The following is a 19,690-nucleotide window of genomic DNA, read 5'->3' as shown; positions in this document are numbered from 1 at the left end:
TTAGGGCCAACGCTAAAACGCGGGTGGATGCGGGCGCGGGCGCACGCGTCGGAAGACCGGCGCGGGCTACGAATCCGCGAGCCTGTCGCATTACTACGCGATATCTAAAATCGCGCTGCTGCAGCACTACTGGCGACTTAATGTGAAGGCAGCCTTAGCGCTGCTTAATTTTTATCTTGAGCGTGTACAGAGGTCAGAGTGTGAGTTTTTGTTTCACGTTGGCGTTTACTAAGATATTGTATGGGAGCTGGGCTCACTTCCGTGAGCATCGCTAGGTGGCGCTGTACAAATCCCATACAAAATCTTAGTAAACGCCAAACGCGCTCACGATCGAATGTGAAACAAAAACTCACACTCGGGCCTCAGTTGTGTCGAGTAGATTACCATGGATTATTTACTAATATATTATTTAGCATAAAGACGTCAACGGAAACCACGTCGACTGCGAAAAGCGTGTGCCCGCGTCCGCGCTCCGTCGCACGCGCCTGCGCTGCCCATACAGAAACAAAAGACTCTTTTCCAAAACTGAACCTAGTTTGTTGCAACATTTTTTTTTCTTTTCAACAAAAATTTTTCCTTGATAGAGCCTAAAGAACTTACTTAAGTTATCCTATAATTATTTGAATACTAATCTTTACTAATGTTATAAATGCGAAAGTGTGTCTGTCTGTCTGTCTGTCTGTCCGTCTGTCTGTCCGTCTGTCTGTCTGTCTGTCTGTTACCTCTTCAGGCCCAAACTGCTGAACCGATTTTGCTGAAATTTGGCATGGAGATACTTTGCGGGACTCAAAGGAAAGGACATAGGATAGTTTTTATCCCGGAAAATGTACGGTTCCTGCGCGTTAAATGAATTATGGCGCAACGGAGTTGCGGGCGTCATCTAGTAAGTTATTACTTATTAGTTATTAGTTATAACTAATAAGTAATAACGCGTCAAAACCAAAATCGATTTTATTTTTAGTCGACTATTTTGTATTAATCGATTATCTAAGCTGATAAGTGATAAGACGTCAACGTGTTGACAGTTAACATTTGACAGGTGACGTAATCTGTGCAGGTGACCGATCGTGACCTATGTTTTTGATAAATCATCAAAGTGTAAATTTTAATTTCATGAATTAATAAACATTGTTATTTTAATCCAATCTTGTCCACTACAGTGTTAGTGACAAGTTATGTGTAGGTAACATGTATGCGTGCTGAAATACGTAAAGATTTTAAAGTCGTGTTGTGTAACCTATAAATTTCCTGTGATATTAATTATAATATATGTACCTACTAGTTAATTGGTATGGATAACGATAATAAGAATGTTGTTCGCGTCGGCTCCAGGAAAAGCGAGGTAAATTGCATGTTTTATCTAGTTAATAATGAGATACATAAAGGTAAGCAGATATCCAACACATTAAAATAAACCTGTTTTGCCTCATCAATTTCATTATTAGCATTTAAGCCGAATTATAGGCTAAAAGAACGACTTAAGCCCGGCTAGGCCTATTTGATTTTGTATTTTTTTCTATGTATACTGCAACCTAAGATTTTCCAGTATGTGTATGTATGTGTGGTGTATGTTTGTTAGTTTGTTCCACTATGGCTCCAGAATGAGGTGATGTAACAGACAGACACATTTTCACATTTATAATATTAATATTATAAATGTGAAAATGTGGATGTAATTTATTATTACATCCACATTTTCACATTTATAATATTAATATTATAAATGTGAAAATGTGTCTGTCTGTTACATCTTCACAGGCAAACCGCTGAACCGATTTTGCTGAAATGTGATATGGAGATATTTTGAGTCCCGGGAAAGGACACAGGATAGTTTTTATCTCGGAAAAATGTCCGGTTCCCGCGTAATAAACGCATTTTATTTTGGCGCAATGGAGTTGCGGGCGTTATCTAGTAGGCTATAAAGGCAGTTTTCCATAGTCTATTTATTATCATGTTGTGATGTTTACACATGCAAAAGTACCTCTATAACTTGTTCAGCTTACTAATAATGAACAAATATCTATTTACTTTAACTGTATGTGTTTTTCAGTTGGCGTTAATACAAACAAATTATGTCATAGACTGCCTCAAGAAGCTTTATCCACATATGGAATTTACAATAGGTATAGTTTCTTAATATACATAATTTTATCTTTCTTTCAGAATCAAAAGTATGTATTTATTTAAATTATAGGCAATATCTAATCCTATCAAAATATAGGCAATATCTAACGCCTCTGTGGTCTAGTGGTATAGAGCGCGGCTCTTGACTGTGAGGTCGTGGGTTCGATTCCCGCGTTGGAAACATGTTATTTCCAAGTTTGGTTAGGACAATGCAGGCTGATGACCTGATCATCTGACAAGTAAGATGATCCATGCGTCGGATGGGCATGTAAAAAGTCGGTCCTGCGCCTGATCTCTCGCAGGTCGTGTCGGTCGTCCGTCCCACTGGGTTATGACTTATGAGAGTAAAGGAATAGAGAGTGCTCTTGTGTACTGCGCACACACTTGGGCACTATAAAATTACTCCTGCGTAGCTGGCCTGGTTTCAATGAAACCGGCCACCGTCACCGAAACCGGTGTGGGAGCTATTATTATTATTAATATCTAATCCTAAAACCAACTCAATAAATATGATGACATAAGGAACTATTCATATTTCATAATAATCCTTCAAGCCCCATAAGAGCACAGGTGATCGCGACAACAATAGAATACAATAGCATTTCGAAGAATCCGCAATCAAACGAATAATATTATAAATGCGAAAGTGTGTCTGTCTGTCTGTTACCTCCTACACTCAATCTGCTGAACTGCTTTTGCTGAAATTTGGTATGAAGATATACCATATACAAGGTGTAACAAAACTAAGTGATAATACTTTAGGGTGTGTATGTGTTCTTTGTAGAGAGTTCACTGTAAAAGTAGCAGCGCTGAAAGAATTTTTCACTTTTGTATGGGGAAACTCGTGCTGGGGCACATGCCCATACAAAAAAAATATAAAAAATTTGGTCTTTCTGCGCTGCTACTTACACAGTGAACTCTACAAGGAACACGTACACACCCTAAAGTATTATCACTTACTTTTGTTACACCCTGTATATATTAAGGACATAGGCTACTTTTTATCCCGAAAAAATGTACGATTCCCGCGCAATAAACGAATTTGGGCGCAACGGAGTTGCGGGCGTCATCTATCTTCTATCTATATATATAAAACTCAAAGGTGACTGACTGATTGACATAGTGATCTATCAACGCACAGCCCAAACCACTCGACGGATAGGGCTGAAATTTGGCATGCAGGTAGATGTTATGACGTAGGCATCCGCTAAGAAAGGATTCTGACAAATTCCAACCCCAAGGGGTTCAAATAGGGGATAAAAGTTTGTATATAATAATAATTCTTAACGCGAGCAAAGCCGCGGGCAACAGGTCGTTTCTTATGAATATAAAGTAATGTAGGAAGACAGATTGAGCTAAAGCCATCTAGGGTCAAACTGTAGATAAACATTAAATACAATTTACCGAACACTCACATGAACAATTTAAAAGTTGTTATCTGCTTTAAAGGAATTATGCCGAAACTTGTTTTGAAATTCTAATTTGTTCCTAAGGAAACTTTTAAGCCATTCAATAATAATAATAATAAACGTTTATTCGACGTGTAAACACATTACACCACATTACAAAGATTACGCAAGGGAAAAAAACAATAAGAAAGTAAATTAAATCAAAAATGAAACAGAACATAGCAAAAAAGGAAAAAAACAATCAGACGGATATTATAATACATATTTAAATATCATTTGGGCACAAAACACGATGAAGTGTAAAGCGGATGCTGCCGAAAAGGACCCCGCTCAGGTGATAATCGCGGCATAGCGCCTACACCGCGATCCCTGGTGTTCTGTGAGGCCTTGTTGTCAATCGCCTAGGACGCCATAGGACGCTGCCGCTCATAGGCCATGTCCTATACCTAAACCCAGGGTTGTGTGCACTCAATCTATTTTTTTCCAGTAACCATGACAACGCTCGGGGACCGCATACTCAACGTCTCTCTACCGAAGATAGGCGAAAAATCTCTCTTCACGAAGGACTTGGAAGATGCTCTTCGGTCCAACACTGTGGACTTCGTGGTACATTCCCTGAAGGACTTGCCTACTTCCTTGCCGGAGGGCTTGGCGATTGGTGCTGTGTTTGAAAGGTGGGGGGCTTCTGTAAACTGTTTAAGGGGAACCCTAGCCTCAATAGGCTAAAATTTAAGGGGAAGCCTAGCTTCAATAGGCGAAAATACTAACACATTGCAATGCAATTTAAAATTGAGCTCCTTTTTTCCATCGTTTGCTAACGGCCGAACGAATTTAATGATTACTTTATAATATGAAGAGTTTGACGGGTAAGGTATAGAGAATAAACTCTATACAAAATCAATACATATAAATAAAATTGGAGTGTCTGTTTGTAATATTAAAATAACCGTTTTTTACTACATGCATATGAATATTTAGACGGTACTTACACCAAAATAACAATTTTTAGAATTTTTGTCTGTCTGTATGTCTGTCTGTTTGTTCCGGCTAATCTCCGAAATGGCTGGACCGATTTTAACGGGACTTTCATTGGCAGATAGCTGATGTAATAAGGAGTAACTTAGGCTACTTTTTAACCGACTTCCAAAGAGGAGGGGGACGTATTTTTACTTTTTTATTTTTTACCTATGTATTTTACATTTTGTTAACGCGGACGAAGTCGCGGGTAATAGCTAGTCTTCAATAAAAATAAAAGTTAAGTTATCCTTTAAATGTCTCTGAGTAAAGTACGGCCGTAAGCATATTTAACTACTTAATTTATATTTTACAATGGTGACAAAAAACTAACATTATAATAAATAGAAAAGTCGTTTGGTGTAGCTTCATGTCTTTTACTACCTTGTAATACCAAATTGTAAACAAAATAACCTACAAATATATTTTCTATGTTATTTACAGAGAGGCGCTCCGTGGTCTAGTGGTATAGAGCGCGGCTCTTGACTCGGAGGTCGTGGGTTCGATTCCCGCGTTGGAAACATGTTATTTCCAAGTTTGGTTAGGACAATGCAGGCAGACCTGATTGTCTGACAAGTAAGATGATCCATGCGTCGGATGGGCATGTAAAAAGTCGGTCCTGCGCCTGATCTCTCGCCGGTCGTGTCGGCCTTCCGTCCCACTGGGTTATGAGAGTAAAGGAATAGAGAGTGCTCTTGTGTACTGCGCACACACTTGGGCACTATAAAATTACTCCTGCGTAGCTGGCCTGGTTTCAATGAAACCGGCCACCGTCACCGAAACCGGTGTGGGAGCTATTATTATTATTATTATTACAGAGAGGACCCTCGCGACGCGCTAGTGTTAAGAGAAGATGTGAAAGACTGCACACTAGCTACATTACCCGCTGGTTCGGTTATAGGTAAATATCTAACTATCTAAAGGTATATCTAATCCATACTATTATAATTATAAATGCGATAGTATGTCTTTCTGTCTGTCTGTAACCTGTTCACGCCCAAACCGCTTAACTGTTTCTGTCAATATTCTGATAAGACGAGTGCAATGCAGAAAAATGTTGCTCTTTCAACGCTGCTTTCACATTGAACTCTATACCAACAGGTGGACTCATACACACCCTAAAGTATTATCACTTGGTTTTTTTACACCCTGTATATCTGTGCCAGATTATACAAAAAATAATAATCGGCCAAGTGAGAGTTGGACTCACGCACGAAGCGTACCATACCATTATAGAACAAAAATATGAAGAAATGTGTTTTTTGTATAGGAGCCCCCTTTAATTATTATTTATTTTATTTAAAATTTATTAAAGTACAAATACAATTGAGTATTTTGTGAATATTTCAGGTAAGTACTTACCTATTGGCTGTGGCCATAGTTTATATCGAGCTAAAAATAGCCAATAAATAATGTTTGTTGTATGGGAGCCCCCTTTAAATATTTAATTTATTCTGTTTTTAGTATTTGTTGTTATAGCGGCAACAGATATACATAATCTGTGAAAATTTCATATCTCTAGCTATTACCGTTCTTGAGTTACAGCCTGGAGACAGACAGACGGACAGACAGACATCGAAGTCTTAGTAATAGGGTCCCGTTTTTTCGCTTTGGGTACGGAACCCTAAAGATCGGTCCAGTAGTCAAAAAATAAAAAAGTAGTTCGTAAGCTTGGCGCGTTATAAGAAACTCTTCATGTTATTAAAGTACAGATTACGGTATTATCTAAACTTCTAACTTTGGTCTCAGTCGGGACACATTTTAGATGTCTAATATTATGTTTCTATCCAAAGGTACATCGTCCCTACGCCGCACCGCGCAACTCAGGGGCGGATATCCACAGCTGTCGATAGTCGACGTGAGGGGCAACCTGAACACGCGGCTACGTAAGCTCGACGCGCCCACTCGGGAATACTCCGCGCTGCTCCTGGCTAGTGCTGGCCTGCAGAGGATGGGATGGAAGGATAGGATATCGAAGGTAAATATAATAAGCAAGAATTTTTGGAAAACATGTAAAATGTTAAAAAAATTGGCCAAGTACGAGTTAGACTCGCGCACGAAGGGTCCGTACCATTATAGAGCAAAGATAGTAAAAAAATTTGATTTTTGTATGGGATTTTATTTTATTGAAATTTAATGATTAATTTTATTGAAATTTAATGATTAATTATTAAATTATAAATACAATTGATTATTTTCTGAACATTATAGGTGCCAATCTGTTGTTGCCAATCATTGATACTGAGTTTTTAGTATTTCTTGTTATATTGGCATCAGAAATACATAATCTGTAAAAATTTCAACTCTCTAGCTATTACCGTTCTTGAGTTACCCGTTATCCCGCGCGATAGACGAATTTTGGCGCAACGGTGTTACGGGCGCCATCTTGTTTATTATATTTTTCCAAACTAATGTTGACTTGAATTATCTGAACTTACCCTGTATCTGGACTTACCCTGATTTTCCTTACAAGTGTACTGTCTGAACTTATCCTGTAACGTGTAACCGAACTTGCCCTGTTTTTTCCCACAGGTGTTACCATGTTCGGAGATGAAGTACGCGGTCGGCCAGGGCGCTTTAGCAGTGGAATGCCGGGTCGACAATGATAATATACTACAGATGCTGGCGGCTTACAATCACGCCGAGACCTACTGTAGAGTGTTGGCCGAGAGAAGCTTCTTGAAGACTCTCGGTAAATGTTCTTCTTTAAAAATGGTCTTTCAAATTGTCGGTCGTGTCGGTTTGGACAAAATTTGGCAAAGACATAGAGCATTTTAACGCGGTTACCACAAGCAACCTCTAGTTAATATAAATAAAAAGTCATTTTCAATTTTGTTAGTCTCGCTAAAACGATTTGGCTACCGACTAGAAATATCTAGTCTTGAAGTATTCGTGGACGTCTAACTTCTAAGAAAGGTTTATATTAAAAGGGAAGTGATATAAAGTTCACCGGATTTATAAAAAGTCTAGTGATTTATTAAAAAAAACAATTTCAGGTGGCGGCTGCAGCGCACCAGTTGGCGTCTCCACTTCACTCAAACCATTTGAAGGCAACTACAAGTTGAGTATAACAGGCTGCGTCTGGAGTTTGGACGGACAGACAAAAATAGACCATAAAATGGAGCAAACATTCGCGCAGATCAAACGAACAACCAAGCACAAGTTAAGTCCAGAAGAAGAGGGTAGTAGCAAAAAGATTAAAGAAGAAGAAATAAGAAGTAAAGAAGACAATTTAATACATCCACTAGCAGAGCTAGATAAGAAGATTCTTGAAAAGAAATCGTGTGAAGATGTGAAGGAAAAACGTATATTTTGTGGTCTAAGTGAAAACATGAGCGTGCCTATTGATGTTATAATAAAATGTGAAAATTTGGGTAGGGATTTGGCCGAAGCGTTGATTGAGAAAGGCGCGTTAGAAGTTATGAAAGTAACTCAAGATTTAATAAGGAGTTCCATAGAAAAGAGTTCTTGATTAAAACTACTTGTTTATGTTTATCTAGGAAAATTATTTAGTTGATATTGAAGTATATCATGTGAATATATTTTATTTCTGTTAAAAACACTTAATGAACTCTGTTCGTTTAAATGCCAAGATGCAACAGAGAGAACACTTTCGCATTTATAACATGAAATCTTTTACTATTACATTGCTCAAAATAACATTATTTTAGGTAAAAGAGTATATATTATATATTAAATTAATCCTTTTCATATTTAAAACACTACCTGCTCAAAATTGGATTATTTGGGAAAAAAAATCTTATCATCTAAAACAGCTATCCCCAACCCGCTGCCCGCGGGTGATTGTGGCCCGCCGGGACTTTATTTGTGGCTCGCGTGATGTTAAACCATTTTGAAATTCACACCCACCGGCAAAATAATGTAAAGTCATAGTGACAGTCGTGAATTTTTTTTTTACTTTTAAAACGTTAATTTTGAAGAACGTTATTTTTTAAACATATTTTTTGTCGTGGCCCGCGACACCAAGACCAAAACATGTTTGTGGCCCGCATGAAAAAAAGGTTGGGGACCACTGATCTAAAAAGTAAAAACCTTCTACCACGCGTAAAAAGTAGTGAATTTTTCACTGATAATATTACTCAGTGGACCATTTAATGTATTTCTGATATTAGCCATAACATAATAAATAACTTTCGACGAATAATTTCGTTTCGCTTTGTGCGTTCAATTTCTCAATATAAACCCTATTGTTACAATGATAGTGTTTAAAACATAATGCAGTGAAAGCGATGAAATAACGCATCTACATTATTTATTATCATTGGTGTCTGACGTGCGTAATGCCTTTTTTCTGTTACGTAGTATATGACATTCTCTTTGCCTTTTTTCTAGATTGTTTTGAAATGGATGACACTATGATGTTGCCACTTTTTAATTTCTTCACTTTTTTGACAGTATATATAGTCTGTCAAAAAAGTGAACTGTGATGGATTTATGCACGAATGCCATAGCAAGATTAAAGTGTACTTACTACTTTGTCTAAAATTAATGAAAATTTGGAAATTACTGTCTGTTCTCAGTTTCTTACCTTTTTTTATAACTTAAACGCTGAATAAAATGTGAAATAACAAAAAATGTTATGCCTATAAAATAAACAAATTAAGCAAAACTTAATAAGCTTAATTTGTTTTTTCTCTCAAGTTTTTTTTCTTTCTTTATGTTTAACAAGACTTGACAATTATTGTTAATTATAGGTTTTGTATAGTGTAAGTATATTCCTGTAAATAATTAACTATATAATTATTGTCGGAATGATTTTTCATTCTGTGAAAGACTTGTTACCTGTAATACGGCTATTTCTTATCATTTGGTTAATGGGTGTTTATGATATTAACGGGGATTTTTGTATAGGTAGATAATATATGACATAAAGTGTAGAGTAGATTCCATTATTTATAAATATGAGCGAATATTATTTATTTATTTATGTGGTATAGTTTTATTTATTGGCCATCTGAAAAATACGTAAATAACAACGGTTTAATTGTGTCTCAGATATGAGATTTATACTCGCGTCTCGTGGCTCGGCTCGCGGCGCGTCTCGCAGCTCGCGTCGAAGCGTAAGAGAGTAGACAAATTACAGATTTTTGTGAGTCTTTCGATACAAATACTATTACATCTATTATCTATATATCTATATATATAAAAAGGATTTTCAATTGTGTTAGTAACGCTAAAACTCTAAAACGGCTGAACGGATTGGGCTAATTTTAGTCTTAAAATATTCGTAGAAGTCTAGGGAAGTTTTTAAAGTGACACGAAGTTCAGCGGGACAGCTAGTAATTTTATATAATTGAAAATGAAGGTATCGAGCAAACTAATGTTCAGCAGTTTTGAAGACTCCTAGTCATAAGTACCTATACTTAATACGGGAAGCATCTGGGTGCACGGTAGTGCACCCGCCAAGTCGAGCGTTAATGATATACATTTTTTGCAATTACGCAACTACTCTATCATCATCAAAAATAATGTATTTAAGAGACTGACATCTTTATTCGATTACTCCATTATTTCTGTTATGTAAATATTTATTGCCACAACCATACAGAATATTGTTTCGAATTGTAAGTTTTACTGTTACATGTGGGACTTGTAATCATTAAAGCAATACTCTTTCATCGTCAAAAATAATTTATTGAAGAGACTGACATCTTTATTCGTTTACTTTCATTGTTTCTGCTTAACATTTTATTTCCACGACTATACATAATATAAAATATTGTTTCGAATGTTATTATAATTTTAGTTTTACTGTTATATTGGGACTTGTAATCATGACTGGTACTTATTTGTTATCTACTGTTGGGATATTTAAATAAATTTTATTAAAAATATTTTTATTTTATTTTCTCTGATGCTATAAATATTTAGTTTGCCAAAGCTGCAGTGTCTAGTTCTATTATATTTTATAAGACTCAGTAATTACAACTTTTTTATAATAACGTTGGTATACACTGTATATGGATCTCAAATAGCTTTTTTATGTACTTATTTAAAAGTTATATAATATTATGGGATAATTACGAAGTTTGAGAATAACAAAACTCTTTTTTGTACAATAATCAATTTTATTTCACAATAAAATCGCAATCAAAACTAAAGCAATCATTTAACAAATATCCTAAAATAAGTCTTAATTATCAATTAGAGCTAATCAGGGTAAGTCCAGATTCAGGGTAAGTCTGGGTAATTCAATTTTATAATGCTATTTAGTTTTCAATTTGAATTTTCCGAATTTACCCTGTATCCAAATTTACCCTGGTTGCGTTTTAACAGGGGCATAGCATGTTTACCAATGTTTAAGTACATAGTTACATCAAATAACTACGCCACTGACTATTTGGTATCACTTCTTGAGCTTTGGAATTTGGATTGTGGTGTGAAAAAAAAAATCTATTCTAAATTTCAATTCACTAATTTGAACGCCGAACTTCAGTGTTGCCAGAACTAAAAATAAGTTGAATTCGTTTGCCAATTTTCGTCGCGTTCTTTTTACGTCCAGAAAAAAGGCATACAAACAACAAAAAAATTAAAAGGCTTTTTTAAATTTCTAAATTTCAACAATAATTTATTCAACATCGTCCTCTTGTAAGACTGCGCCGTTGCCTGCTCTCATGGAGCGGTGGAGTCGTTCGGAAACTTCAGGTAACTTCTTGAGAAGCAAATGGAAGATGGGTGCGGGGATAGTTTGTTGCAACACCTGAAAAAATAGTCATGAAATTTTTACTGAAATTTAGGAAATTGATAGTCGTGGAAAAGACTGACGAGAAAGGACAAAGGATAGCTGATAAAACCCTACATTAATTTTCTTACGTCAGTTTCCGAACCATTGGCGGGCGTCATGTAGGACAATTCCAAAAGTGTTTGTTTCCAACAAATTTAAAAATAAAACATTACAAAGAAACTTCATTCATTTCAATTTTGAATGAAATGAATGAAGTAACTTGTCTAGCAACTAATTCAAGCAATACGTATAAAAACATCTTCTTTATACATATCGCGGCCCGCGGGCTTCAAGCCGGAAGGGCGTATAGAAAAATATTTGTTTTTATTAATGAAGAAAATAGATCTTCTGTATGAAAGTACTTCCTTAATCATGAATTGACCTTATGTATTTTAATTGTTCCAAAACTCCCAATTTTGAACTTAGGTCTACTTTCTTCTTTAAAAAAACCTAGCCCGCAATATGTTAACAAGAATTTACTGCTGTACTCACACTCAGTAGCTGCTGAGTCTGTCCGCAGACCGCCACGGCCTGGCCGAGGTGCTCCACACCGGCCTCCAGATCACCTGCAGCCAGCAACTCCTCACCCAGTTGGATCTGGAACGTAAAGAAAATGATGCAACTCTGAATTTTTAAGTTCTCTCTTTAATAGCAGGAATATTTCTACTTTTAAATGATTTGGTTTAAATCAAAATCAAGATAGCAACAGGAAATAATCGGCCAAGTGCGAGTCGGACTCGCACACGAAGGGTTCCATACCATTATAGAGCAAAATTAGGCCAACATTTGTGTTTTTTGTATGTATACTTTAATATTTAATAAAAATTATAATATTAAACAAAAAATTAAGAACCTCTTAATTTTTTGTTTAATATTATAATTTTTATTACATATTAAAGTATACATAAAACTATGAATTGTGTAAAAATTCAAGTACCTACCTCTTGCTATTATTGATATAGAGCAAAAAAGCCAAAAAATCACGTTTGTTGTATGAGAGCCCCCCTTAAATATTAATTTTATTTTGTTTTTAGTATTTGTTGTTACAGTGGCAACAGATATACACAATCTGTGAAAAATTCATCTCTCTAGCTATTACCGTTCTTGAGTCACAGCCTGAAGACATACAGACAGACGGACAGACAACAAACTCTTAGTAATAGGGTCCCGTTTTTACCCTTTGGGTACAGAACCCTAAAAATCGCCCTTTTATACTGAAAAAATGTCACTTTTTGTTTATTTTGTATTAAAATTTTTGTGACATTAAAATCCATAACATAATCATTTGAAGCTATTAATATAATTTATAACACACAATAATTTAATACAAGCATTATTTAATAATGAATTAAATAATTCCTACTGCCCTGTAACATATATCTTTTTACTAAATCTTATCTTTCTTTACAATCAGCTTGGCTAAAAAGTAGTTCCCAATTAGACTTGAGTCCATTTCTATGTCAATTTACCTGTTGTAAGAAGAACCTCTGCATGGCTTCATGATCTGTCATGTCGGGGAATGGGCCACCCAAGTTGCTGCCCCTTGATGTACCATTCTGGGCTTTTTGGCGACCTAATTAAATAAACATTACAATCAAGCTAAATATAAATTATAATTTCTCTCTAATATTTTGAGATACCATTTCCATTATTGCATTATATTGTAATCTCAATACATTGTAAACTCTCTAGAGAATTCAGGTTTGGAATGGTTTAAATATAAGTTATGTAAGTGTCAAGTCTTATGCATGTCATATGCCTGTTTTCACCAACCGCCAACTACACGGGTACATATCCTTCAAGATTTCACGAATTTTTGTGTGTCACTTTTGCAAAACATTACTTTTTTTATGTGTTTGTTTTAAGAGATATTTGACCCGCAAAGATCGCTAGGGAACACTTAGCGTTAGGAGACCATTGGTGAAAAGTTGAAAACAGGCATTAGGCATGTAATCTTGGGTTATAATATCTATGGACGCTTCACACGACGTCAGTCGGGCCCTGTGGTAAGTACCTGAAGGACTTGTGTTACAGGTACCAGACAATGGAAAAATGGAAATGTATTTAATACTTTTACACTATACATATATTTAAGATTTTAATTATATGATACACATATTTAATACACACCCATGACCCAGGAACTTTGAAAAACTTTTTGTTCCGTCGGCGGGATTAGAACCCGCGACCCCCAACTTGAGCTACCAACGCGCTCACCACTGAGCCACAGAGGTCGTCTTGTGTTTTTTTCCTGTCACACAAGTGACATTTTTAATTGGATTGAAGAAGACAAAACACTGTATAACTATTCAAAGCTTATACAGCATTTATTAGTAAGGGGGTTAGTTTTTGTTTTTTCTTTTTTAAATTTTCACTTGTAGCACTAGAGAAGTGACAATGTAGATTTGGCAGTGTACCCAACGTATACAATTTAACCTTTTGATCGACAAATCTTGGATGTTATTTATAGTTCAATTACTTTTCATTTCTGTACAATGAACATAGTATAATGTATTAACTGTTGAATGAGTTGAATGTATGAAATGTTTACATGATATCTTTGCAATGCTTTATATGGTGATAGTCTTGAATAAATAGATTATTGCTAATGTTATGTAGGCGGCTAGCTGTAAATTTTAGTTTATAACCACAGAGGATATACCTAGAATACTTATAGATAATTCTGATGAAATTTTATAGGTTGTGCAAATAAGTTTTTTTGCAAAACCCCATTGCAACGGGCTGCGGGAATTTACTATCGAATATAACTAGCTGGAAAATAAAAATTACATATGTAATTAAATAAATAATAGCGAATTACTCACGTTCCCTCAACTTCTTCTTGAACATAGGATCCTTACGTCTTTGTTGGTCAAAGTAAACACAATAACCTAGGAACAGTGTACCAGCTAGACCCACCGCAATCCCGAGAGTAGTACGGCTTAGTTCCATCATGATTTATTAGATAATTTGTAAATTAATTTCGAACACCACATGAAAATTCACGCGCGCCGTATTTAGGAAATTATACGTCCGCCATTTATTTTTAAAAAGACATTTCCAGTGTTGCTATTTCCAAATTATAATTTGTTGATTTTTTTCTTCAAAGAAAAGATAGGTATTTCGCCAACATTAAAACTGTTGGAAAAAATAAAATTAATAATGATCGTGCATTGAATTTTATTATATTTCTATGAATGGTTTTGTGAACGTTAGATCCACTCAACCTATTTTATATTTATTTATTTTTACCTATTTTTTTAAATAATGAACCAAAATACGGAATATAGTCTGGCAAAAAAAATTTTGCTAGAGTATTTGTTATTGTCATTAGTCAGTGCTCACTGCTCAGTTTTGAGTTGAAAAGTACGGTACCTATATTAATTTTAATGAATTGTTCTGTATATATAACTCTACAGTTTATATATTTAATTTAAAAATTATAAAATTAATAAAAAAAAGAAAAAAATTGCCATAGGCAAAAATTTATCAAATGTACGTACAGTGAATTAATTTGAGTTTCTCATTTTTATCCAAAATATTCCTCAAATTTCTATTTATGCCGAAAGATCCCTGCAAGAAATTCGCCTGTGAGCTCCAGAGATGTCTTGTTGGTAAGTTTTTAACTGAATATTTTATTAATTTTTCTATTTGCCGACAACCTAGGTAATTTAGTCGCCATCTTTGATAGAACCTTTCAGTCATTCACAAATTTGCGGGCGTTTCGTCGCCGTTTTTTCAATGTTTTGCTCAATTATATCATTATCAATCTATTTTAAAACCACATAAGCTAATTCCGGACCTCGGTGCTCGTGTTAAATGTGAAAATGAGCTTTTTTGGTTTCGGACAGACCGCCGATATAGAGATTGTGTTTGACGATGCGGACAAACGTAAAGTCGCCGAAGTTAAAACGGACGATGGCAAAAAGGAGAAATTGCTGCTGTACTACGACGGTGAAACTGTGTCCGGTAGGGTGAATGTGACGTTGCGGAAGCCCGGCTCGAAGTTGGAACATCAAGGGATTAAAGTTGAGTTGATCGGACAAATCGAGTTGTTCTACGACAGGGGTAACCATCACGAGTTCATCTCGCTGGTGAAGGAGCTGGCGAGGCCAGGGGATCTGCTACAGCACACGTCGTATCCGTTCGAATTCGCCAACGTAGAGAAACCGTACGAAGTGTACACAGGTGCAAACGTACGGTTGAGGTACTTTCTGCGAGCTACCATCGTCCGCCGACTCACAGATATCGTTAAAGAAGTAGATATAGCAGTGCACACACTGTGCAGCTACCCCGACGTCCTAAACTCCATAAAAATGGAAGTAGGCATAGAAGACTGTCTACACATAGAGTTTGAATATAACAAATCAAAATACCATCTAAAGGACGTCATAGTCGGTAAAATATACTTCCTCCTGGTGAGGATTAAGATTAAACACATGGAAATATCCATAATTAAACGGGAAACTACTGGTTCCGGCCCGAATACGTTTACAGAGAATGAAACGGTTGCTAAATATGAAATTATGGATGGTGCCCCCGTACGTGGTGAGAGTATTCCAATAAGAGTGTTCCTGGCAGGTTATGATCTAACACCGACGATGAGAGATATAAACAACAAATTCTCTGTACGTTATTACCTGAACTTGGTGTTGATGGATACAGAGGACCGTCGGTACTTTAAGCAGCAGGAAGTAACACTATGGAGGAGAAGTGACAAGTCCCGATTACCGCTGAATCCTCACCATCCCCAAGCTTTAGCAAGCTCCATGCCGACCAGACAGCTAAGTGTGTCCAGCGAAGAAAACTCTGTAAGAGGTATTGCACCATCCATGCCTGACAACTTGCAAAGGTCGATATCACCCCCTAATCTAGAAAGGCATAACGGTCCAGCAGAAATGGAACAGGAGGCACCAGATCTTACAAAGAAACTGGCAAATACGCATATTGATGATGTGTCTGAAAACAGGAACAACGAGCATGTTGAAAATTCAATCAAAGTTGAGATTAACAACCACGACAATGTGAGTCAAGAGAAACCACAAAAGGAGAAGATAATGGTAGCCGAGAAACCCCAGGTCGCTGAGCCTTTGATCGAAAAGCCACAGGTTGCAGACAAACCTCCTTTATCACCTGAATCGCCGGTCAAACCACTAGTTGCTGAAAAACCACAGATAGCAGAGAAACCACAAGTGTCGGAGAAACCTCAAGTGTCAGAGAAACCACAGTTAGCGGAAAAACTGGAAGCCGAGACTGTACAGACTGAAAGCGAACAATAGCCAATATGCAAGTGTGTTAGGAATCTGAATGTCACCGATAATATGAACTTTGCGTTTGTGTATCTGAAACCGATAGTATAAATTTATTTTAACAAAACATTAAGAGCCCGTACTATCTTTTCTACTGCTCTCTTCACACTTACGCCCGTCTTTCATATGCCGGGTGAAAAAGGACGATCGCCAAGTTAGCGGGCAGTTATAGGTTTTCTGGTTTTTAAAGGGTTTTTTATATGAAAGTGGTAAAAAGTAATTCCAACATTGTATAGATGACTTTCTCAACAGTACATTGTATTTTTTTCATACCGTTAAGACGTCAATACAATCCATAAACAGGTGATATTCTAAACCTTTTTACAGCAAAAATCACAAAACTGTTGCGGGTTTGAGTTGGATTATTTAAAGATACTTAAAAAAAATAAAAAATCGAGCTGCAACATTAGATTATAATTGAAATGATCTTGCATGCTTGTGCATTAAAACTTATAGAAATACTGTATTTTAACTGTTAAATCACGTCTGTAAAATGAGCGAAATCGGAAAAATTTCGTATACGGACTCTTAATGGCTTTTAACAAAATATTGTATATAAACACTTAAATGTTGATGAAAAAGATGTCTTTCTGTGTGGTAGGAAGAGACAATGTTTAGCGGGCCAAGCTTTTTGGGTCATGGCCAAGGACATCTTGGTAACAAATTAATAATTACTCTATGTCATTACATTATCAACAAAAAATAAGGTTTTACTGCTAAACAATTTATCTTTGTTTCCTTCACTACCCAGGCACTATAAAATAGTCTAATGTGCCATGAGACGTTAATTTTATTCGATATCAAGAGTTATTAACAACAAGTAACAACACAAAAGATGCCCAAAAATTACTACTTTACAACCAAGTGTGAAAATATATTCAAAATACATTGCTATTGTATTTATTGCTGTAGAATATGTTATGTAATTGCTTTCAAGCTGTAATTTTTGTTGAAATCAGGAGGCGTTTTTTGCTATGAATAGGATATACTATGCTTATGTGTCACTATCAATTTGATAAGCATATGTGGTACATCCTATGTTGTACCACACCCTCCTATCTTTGATAAGCACATATTTATTGATTTTAATTTGCAATATCATAATTTTTATGTCGATGATTTTCAGAATCACTTTCTTAGTTAAAACTTTAGAGTAAACTTAGGATATTGTTCCAAATAATTGACAGAAAGTCTTAATGCAAAAAAGATTTGCTATTCGACACAACAACATGACTTTAATTGTCAAGATGGCCCCAAACAAATCTAAAGTGGGCCTGTTTTTTGGCTAGAATGTGCCATGTCTAATAAAAGTCTATCATTTCAAAGTCAATAAAATCTGCTCATTGATATTTCCCCTACAATACGGCTGTATAGCTTTCAATTTATTTCAATTGATACAATAATATCAATTTAACATGTCTCTTTTGTTGTGTACAAACTCTTATAGCAGTGTATTTTAAATAGTTTTTAGCGGTAACTGCAAGTTTTTTGGAATAATAGTTGAATTGTTTCAAACTTATTTTGTTTAAGGTTGTCTGGCTGGTGACATGTTTTATCTGACAAGGCCATAATAATATAATAATTACATAATGTTAATTTAACAATGTTTTATCTATGTACATGTATCATGATTCATCAATCATTGTAATCAATTTTCGGCTCGTAAAATAGCATGACCACAGTAGAATTAAGAACACTCACAGATTTTAGAAACAATTGACAAATTATATCATTCCCATCTATAGCTTTGTCTATTCTACTGTAGAAAGAAATCTCTTCTATTGTGGCCATGCTAAGTGTGAAGCAAAGCGAAAATGTTATTCACAATTGTTTCATTAACACAAATTGTCTAAAAATAATCTTATTGAATAAAAGTGGATTGGAGTTATGATGTCCCACTGAAACTCAAAACGGTTGGACGGATTTGGCCAATTTTGGTCTTAAAATAATTATTATGTATGTTCAGAAAAGGTTTCAACCGTCTAAACTTTGGAAATATTAACGTTTAAATATCAATTATATTTACGACAGAAAAACGTGTGTCGGGACAGCTAGTTGCATATAAAATTGAGTAGAAATTTTTGTATGATTTATGCTTGTCCTTGCACAAGTGAAATAATTTTGCACTATAAATGAAATATATAATATAAAAATTGTGATATGTATATGATTTAAAGATAGACAATGACTGTCTGAATATGAAAAATATATCCTAAATTATTATGTAATTTAAAAATATTTTTATGAATGGCATCTGATGTTGTCTATGGTCCATCGTTTGTGGGTAGATGAAGATTATTGTCTGTGGTATTGCAATGATGTGCACCATAGGAAACACTATTGAATCTTAAAGACTAACGTCTGTATAATGTATAGTTATGTATCTATGTATGTAGTTTATGCTTGAAGGTTGACTGTGGATTATAAGTGTATAGTTAATGTAGTTATGTTGAAATATAGTAACTGGTACTATATACAAGGGTTTGCTGATATTTGTTTTATGCGAGATTTAATTTGGCGTAAAACACGTCCGTTCACCACGAAATTCCACACGCAAATGAAGAAAACTGACGTTTATAATTCAGTGTTGCCACCTAAAATCAAGCTACAGTTGGCAACCGTATCGTAAGTGCTTGTTTATCCTATCCACGATTAGTTTTATATTATAGTTAATCTTTTATGTAAATTAGAGAGTCCATGTTATAAAATTTTGTTAATCATTATTATTATTAGCACTGTATAAAAATAATCTTTTTTTCTATGGAGATTAAGAACGCATGTCGATTATATTATGATATTGTTATTAAAATATATGTATAAATTGAATTGTTTTTTTATTTAGTCCTAAACGTTAAGGGTGTCTAGTTATTGATTTTCAATAATGTAGCTAAAAAAAAACTTTTTTCGAATTCATTTTTTTAAATTATTCTAACAAATTATTGCATTGTCATTGGCTCGTAAATTGTAATACGTATGCAAAGTTTAATTAGACTACTGGAGGTAGGTAAAAATCGTGCTCAAAAATTCCGTTACATACATACGGTACAGCCCGAGCTTAAAAAAAATCGGCCAAGTGCGAGTCGGACTCG

General features: G+C 35.3%; 3 protein-coding genes and 1 long non-coding RNA gene across 4 annotated transcripts; 2 read left to right on the top strand and 2 right to left on the bottom strand.

Moving 5' to 3' along the window:
- Window positions 1–202: 202 nt before the first annotated feature.
- LOC121738087 lies at window positions 203–10,122 on the bottom strand. Its single transcript, XR_006037228.1, has 3 exons — window positions 10,110–10,122; window positions 438–442; window positions 203–354 (listed from the first exon to the last, which is right to left on the bottom strand). It is a non-coding gene; the product is annotated as an uncharacterized LOC121738087 (long non-coding RNA).
- Window positions 1,061–8,347, top strand: LOC121738083 (porphobilinogen deaminase). The gene is made up of 7 exons (XM_042129919.1): window positions 1,061–1,342; window positions 2,051–2,123; window positions 4,021–4,207; window positions 5,366–5,448; window positions 6,341–6,525; window positions 7,080–7,239; window positions 7,544–8,347. The coding sequence occupies exons 1-7, from the start codon at window positions 1,292–1,294 to the stop codon at window positions 8,017–8,019; spliced, it is 1,215 nt and encodes a 404-aa protein (XP_041985853.1). The 5' UTR covers window positions 1,061–1,291; the 3' UTR covers window positions 8,020–8,347.
- Window positions 10,123–10,613: 491 nt separating the features above from the next.
- On the bottom strand, window positions 10,614–14,358 carry LOC121738085 (mitochondrial import receptor subunit TOM20 homolog). The gene is made up of 4 exons (XM_042129922.1): window positions 14,118–14,358; window positions 12,762–12,865; window positions 11,785–11,889; window positions 10,614–11,268 (listed from the first exon to the last, which is right to left on the bottom strand). Exons 1-4 carry the CDS (start codon window positions 14,245–14,247, stop codon window positions 11,137–11,139), a joined length of 471 nt encoding a protein of 156 aa, XP_041985856.1. The 5' UTR covers window positions 14,248–14,358; the 3' UTR covers window positions 10,614–11,136.
- A 622-nt stretch (window positions 14,359–14,980) lies between these two features.
- LOC121737937 (vacuolar protein sorting-associated protein 26B-like) lies at window positions 14,981–18,830 on the top strand. Its single transcript, XM_042129673.1, has 2 exons — window positions 14,981–16,674; window positions 17,134–18,830. Exon 1 carries the CDS (start codon window positions 15,120–15,122, stop codon window positions 16,569–16,571), a length of 1,452 nt encoding a protein of 483 aa, XP_041985607.1. The 5' UTR covers window positions 14,981–15,119; the 3' UTR covers window positions 16,572–16,674; window positions 17,134–18,830.
- Window positions 18,831–19,690: the final 860 nt, after the last annotated feature.

This window comes from Aricia agestis, chromosome 22, assembly GCF_905147365.1.
Source record: "Aricia agestis chromosome 22, ilAriAges1.1, whole genome shotgun sequence".
Taxonomy (NCBI): Eukaryota; Metazoa; Arthropoda; class Insecta; order Lepidoptera; family Lycaenidae; genus Aricia; species Aricia agestis.
Note: the sequence above shows the minus strand (reverse complement) of the source record. Positions and strands in the feature narration are given on the sequence as shown.

What these genes read in the sequence shown, in the direction of transcription:
- LOC121738083 (XM_042129919.1), top strand. Translation starts at nt 1,292, where the DNA reads ATGGATAACGATAATAAGAATGTTGTTCGCGTCGGCTCCAGGAAAAGC. An exon ending in TCGGCTCCAGGAAAAGCGAG is followed by an intron (nt 1,343 to 2,050) that starts GTAAATTGCATG and finishes TGTGTTTTTCAG; the next exon opens with TTGGCGTTAATACAAACAAA. An exon ending in GGAAGGATAGGATATCGAAG is followed by an intron (nt 6,526 to 7,079) that starts GTAAATATAATA and finishes TTTTTCCCACAG; the next exon opens with GTGTTACCATGTTCGGAGAT.
- LOC121738085 (XM_042129922.1), bottom strand. Translation starts at nt 14,247, where the DNA reads ATGATGGAACTAAGCCGTACTACTCTCGGGATTGCGGTGGGTCTAGCT. An exon ending in CAAGAAGAAGTTGAGGGAAC is followed by an intron (nt 12,866 to 14,117) that starts GTGAGTAATTCG and finishes TTATTTAATTAG; the next exon opens with GTCGCCAAAAAGCCCAGAAT. An exon ending in AGACTCAGCAGCTACTGAGT is followed by an intron (nt 11,269 to 11,784) that starts GTGAGTACAGCA and finishes CTATTTTTTCAG; the next exon opens with GTGTTGCAACAAACTATCCC.
- LOC121737937 (XM_042129673.1), top strand. Translation starts at nt 15,120, where the DNA reads ATGAGCTTTTTTGGTTTCGGACAGACCGCCGATATAGAGATTGTGTTT.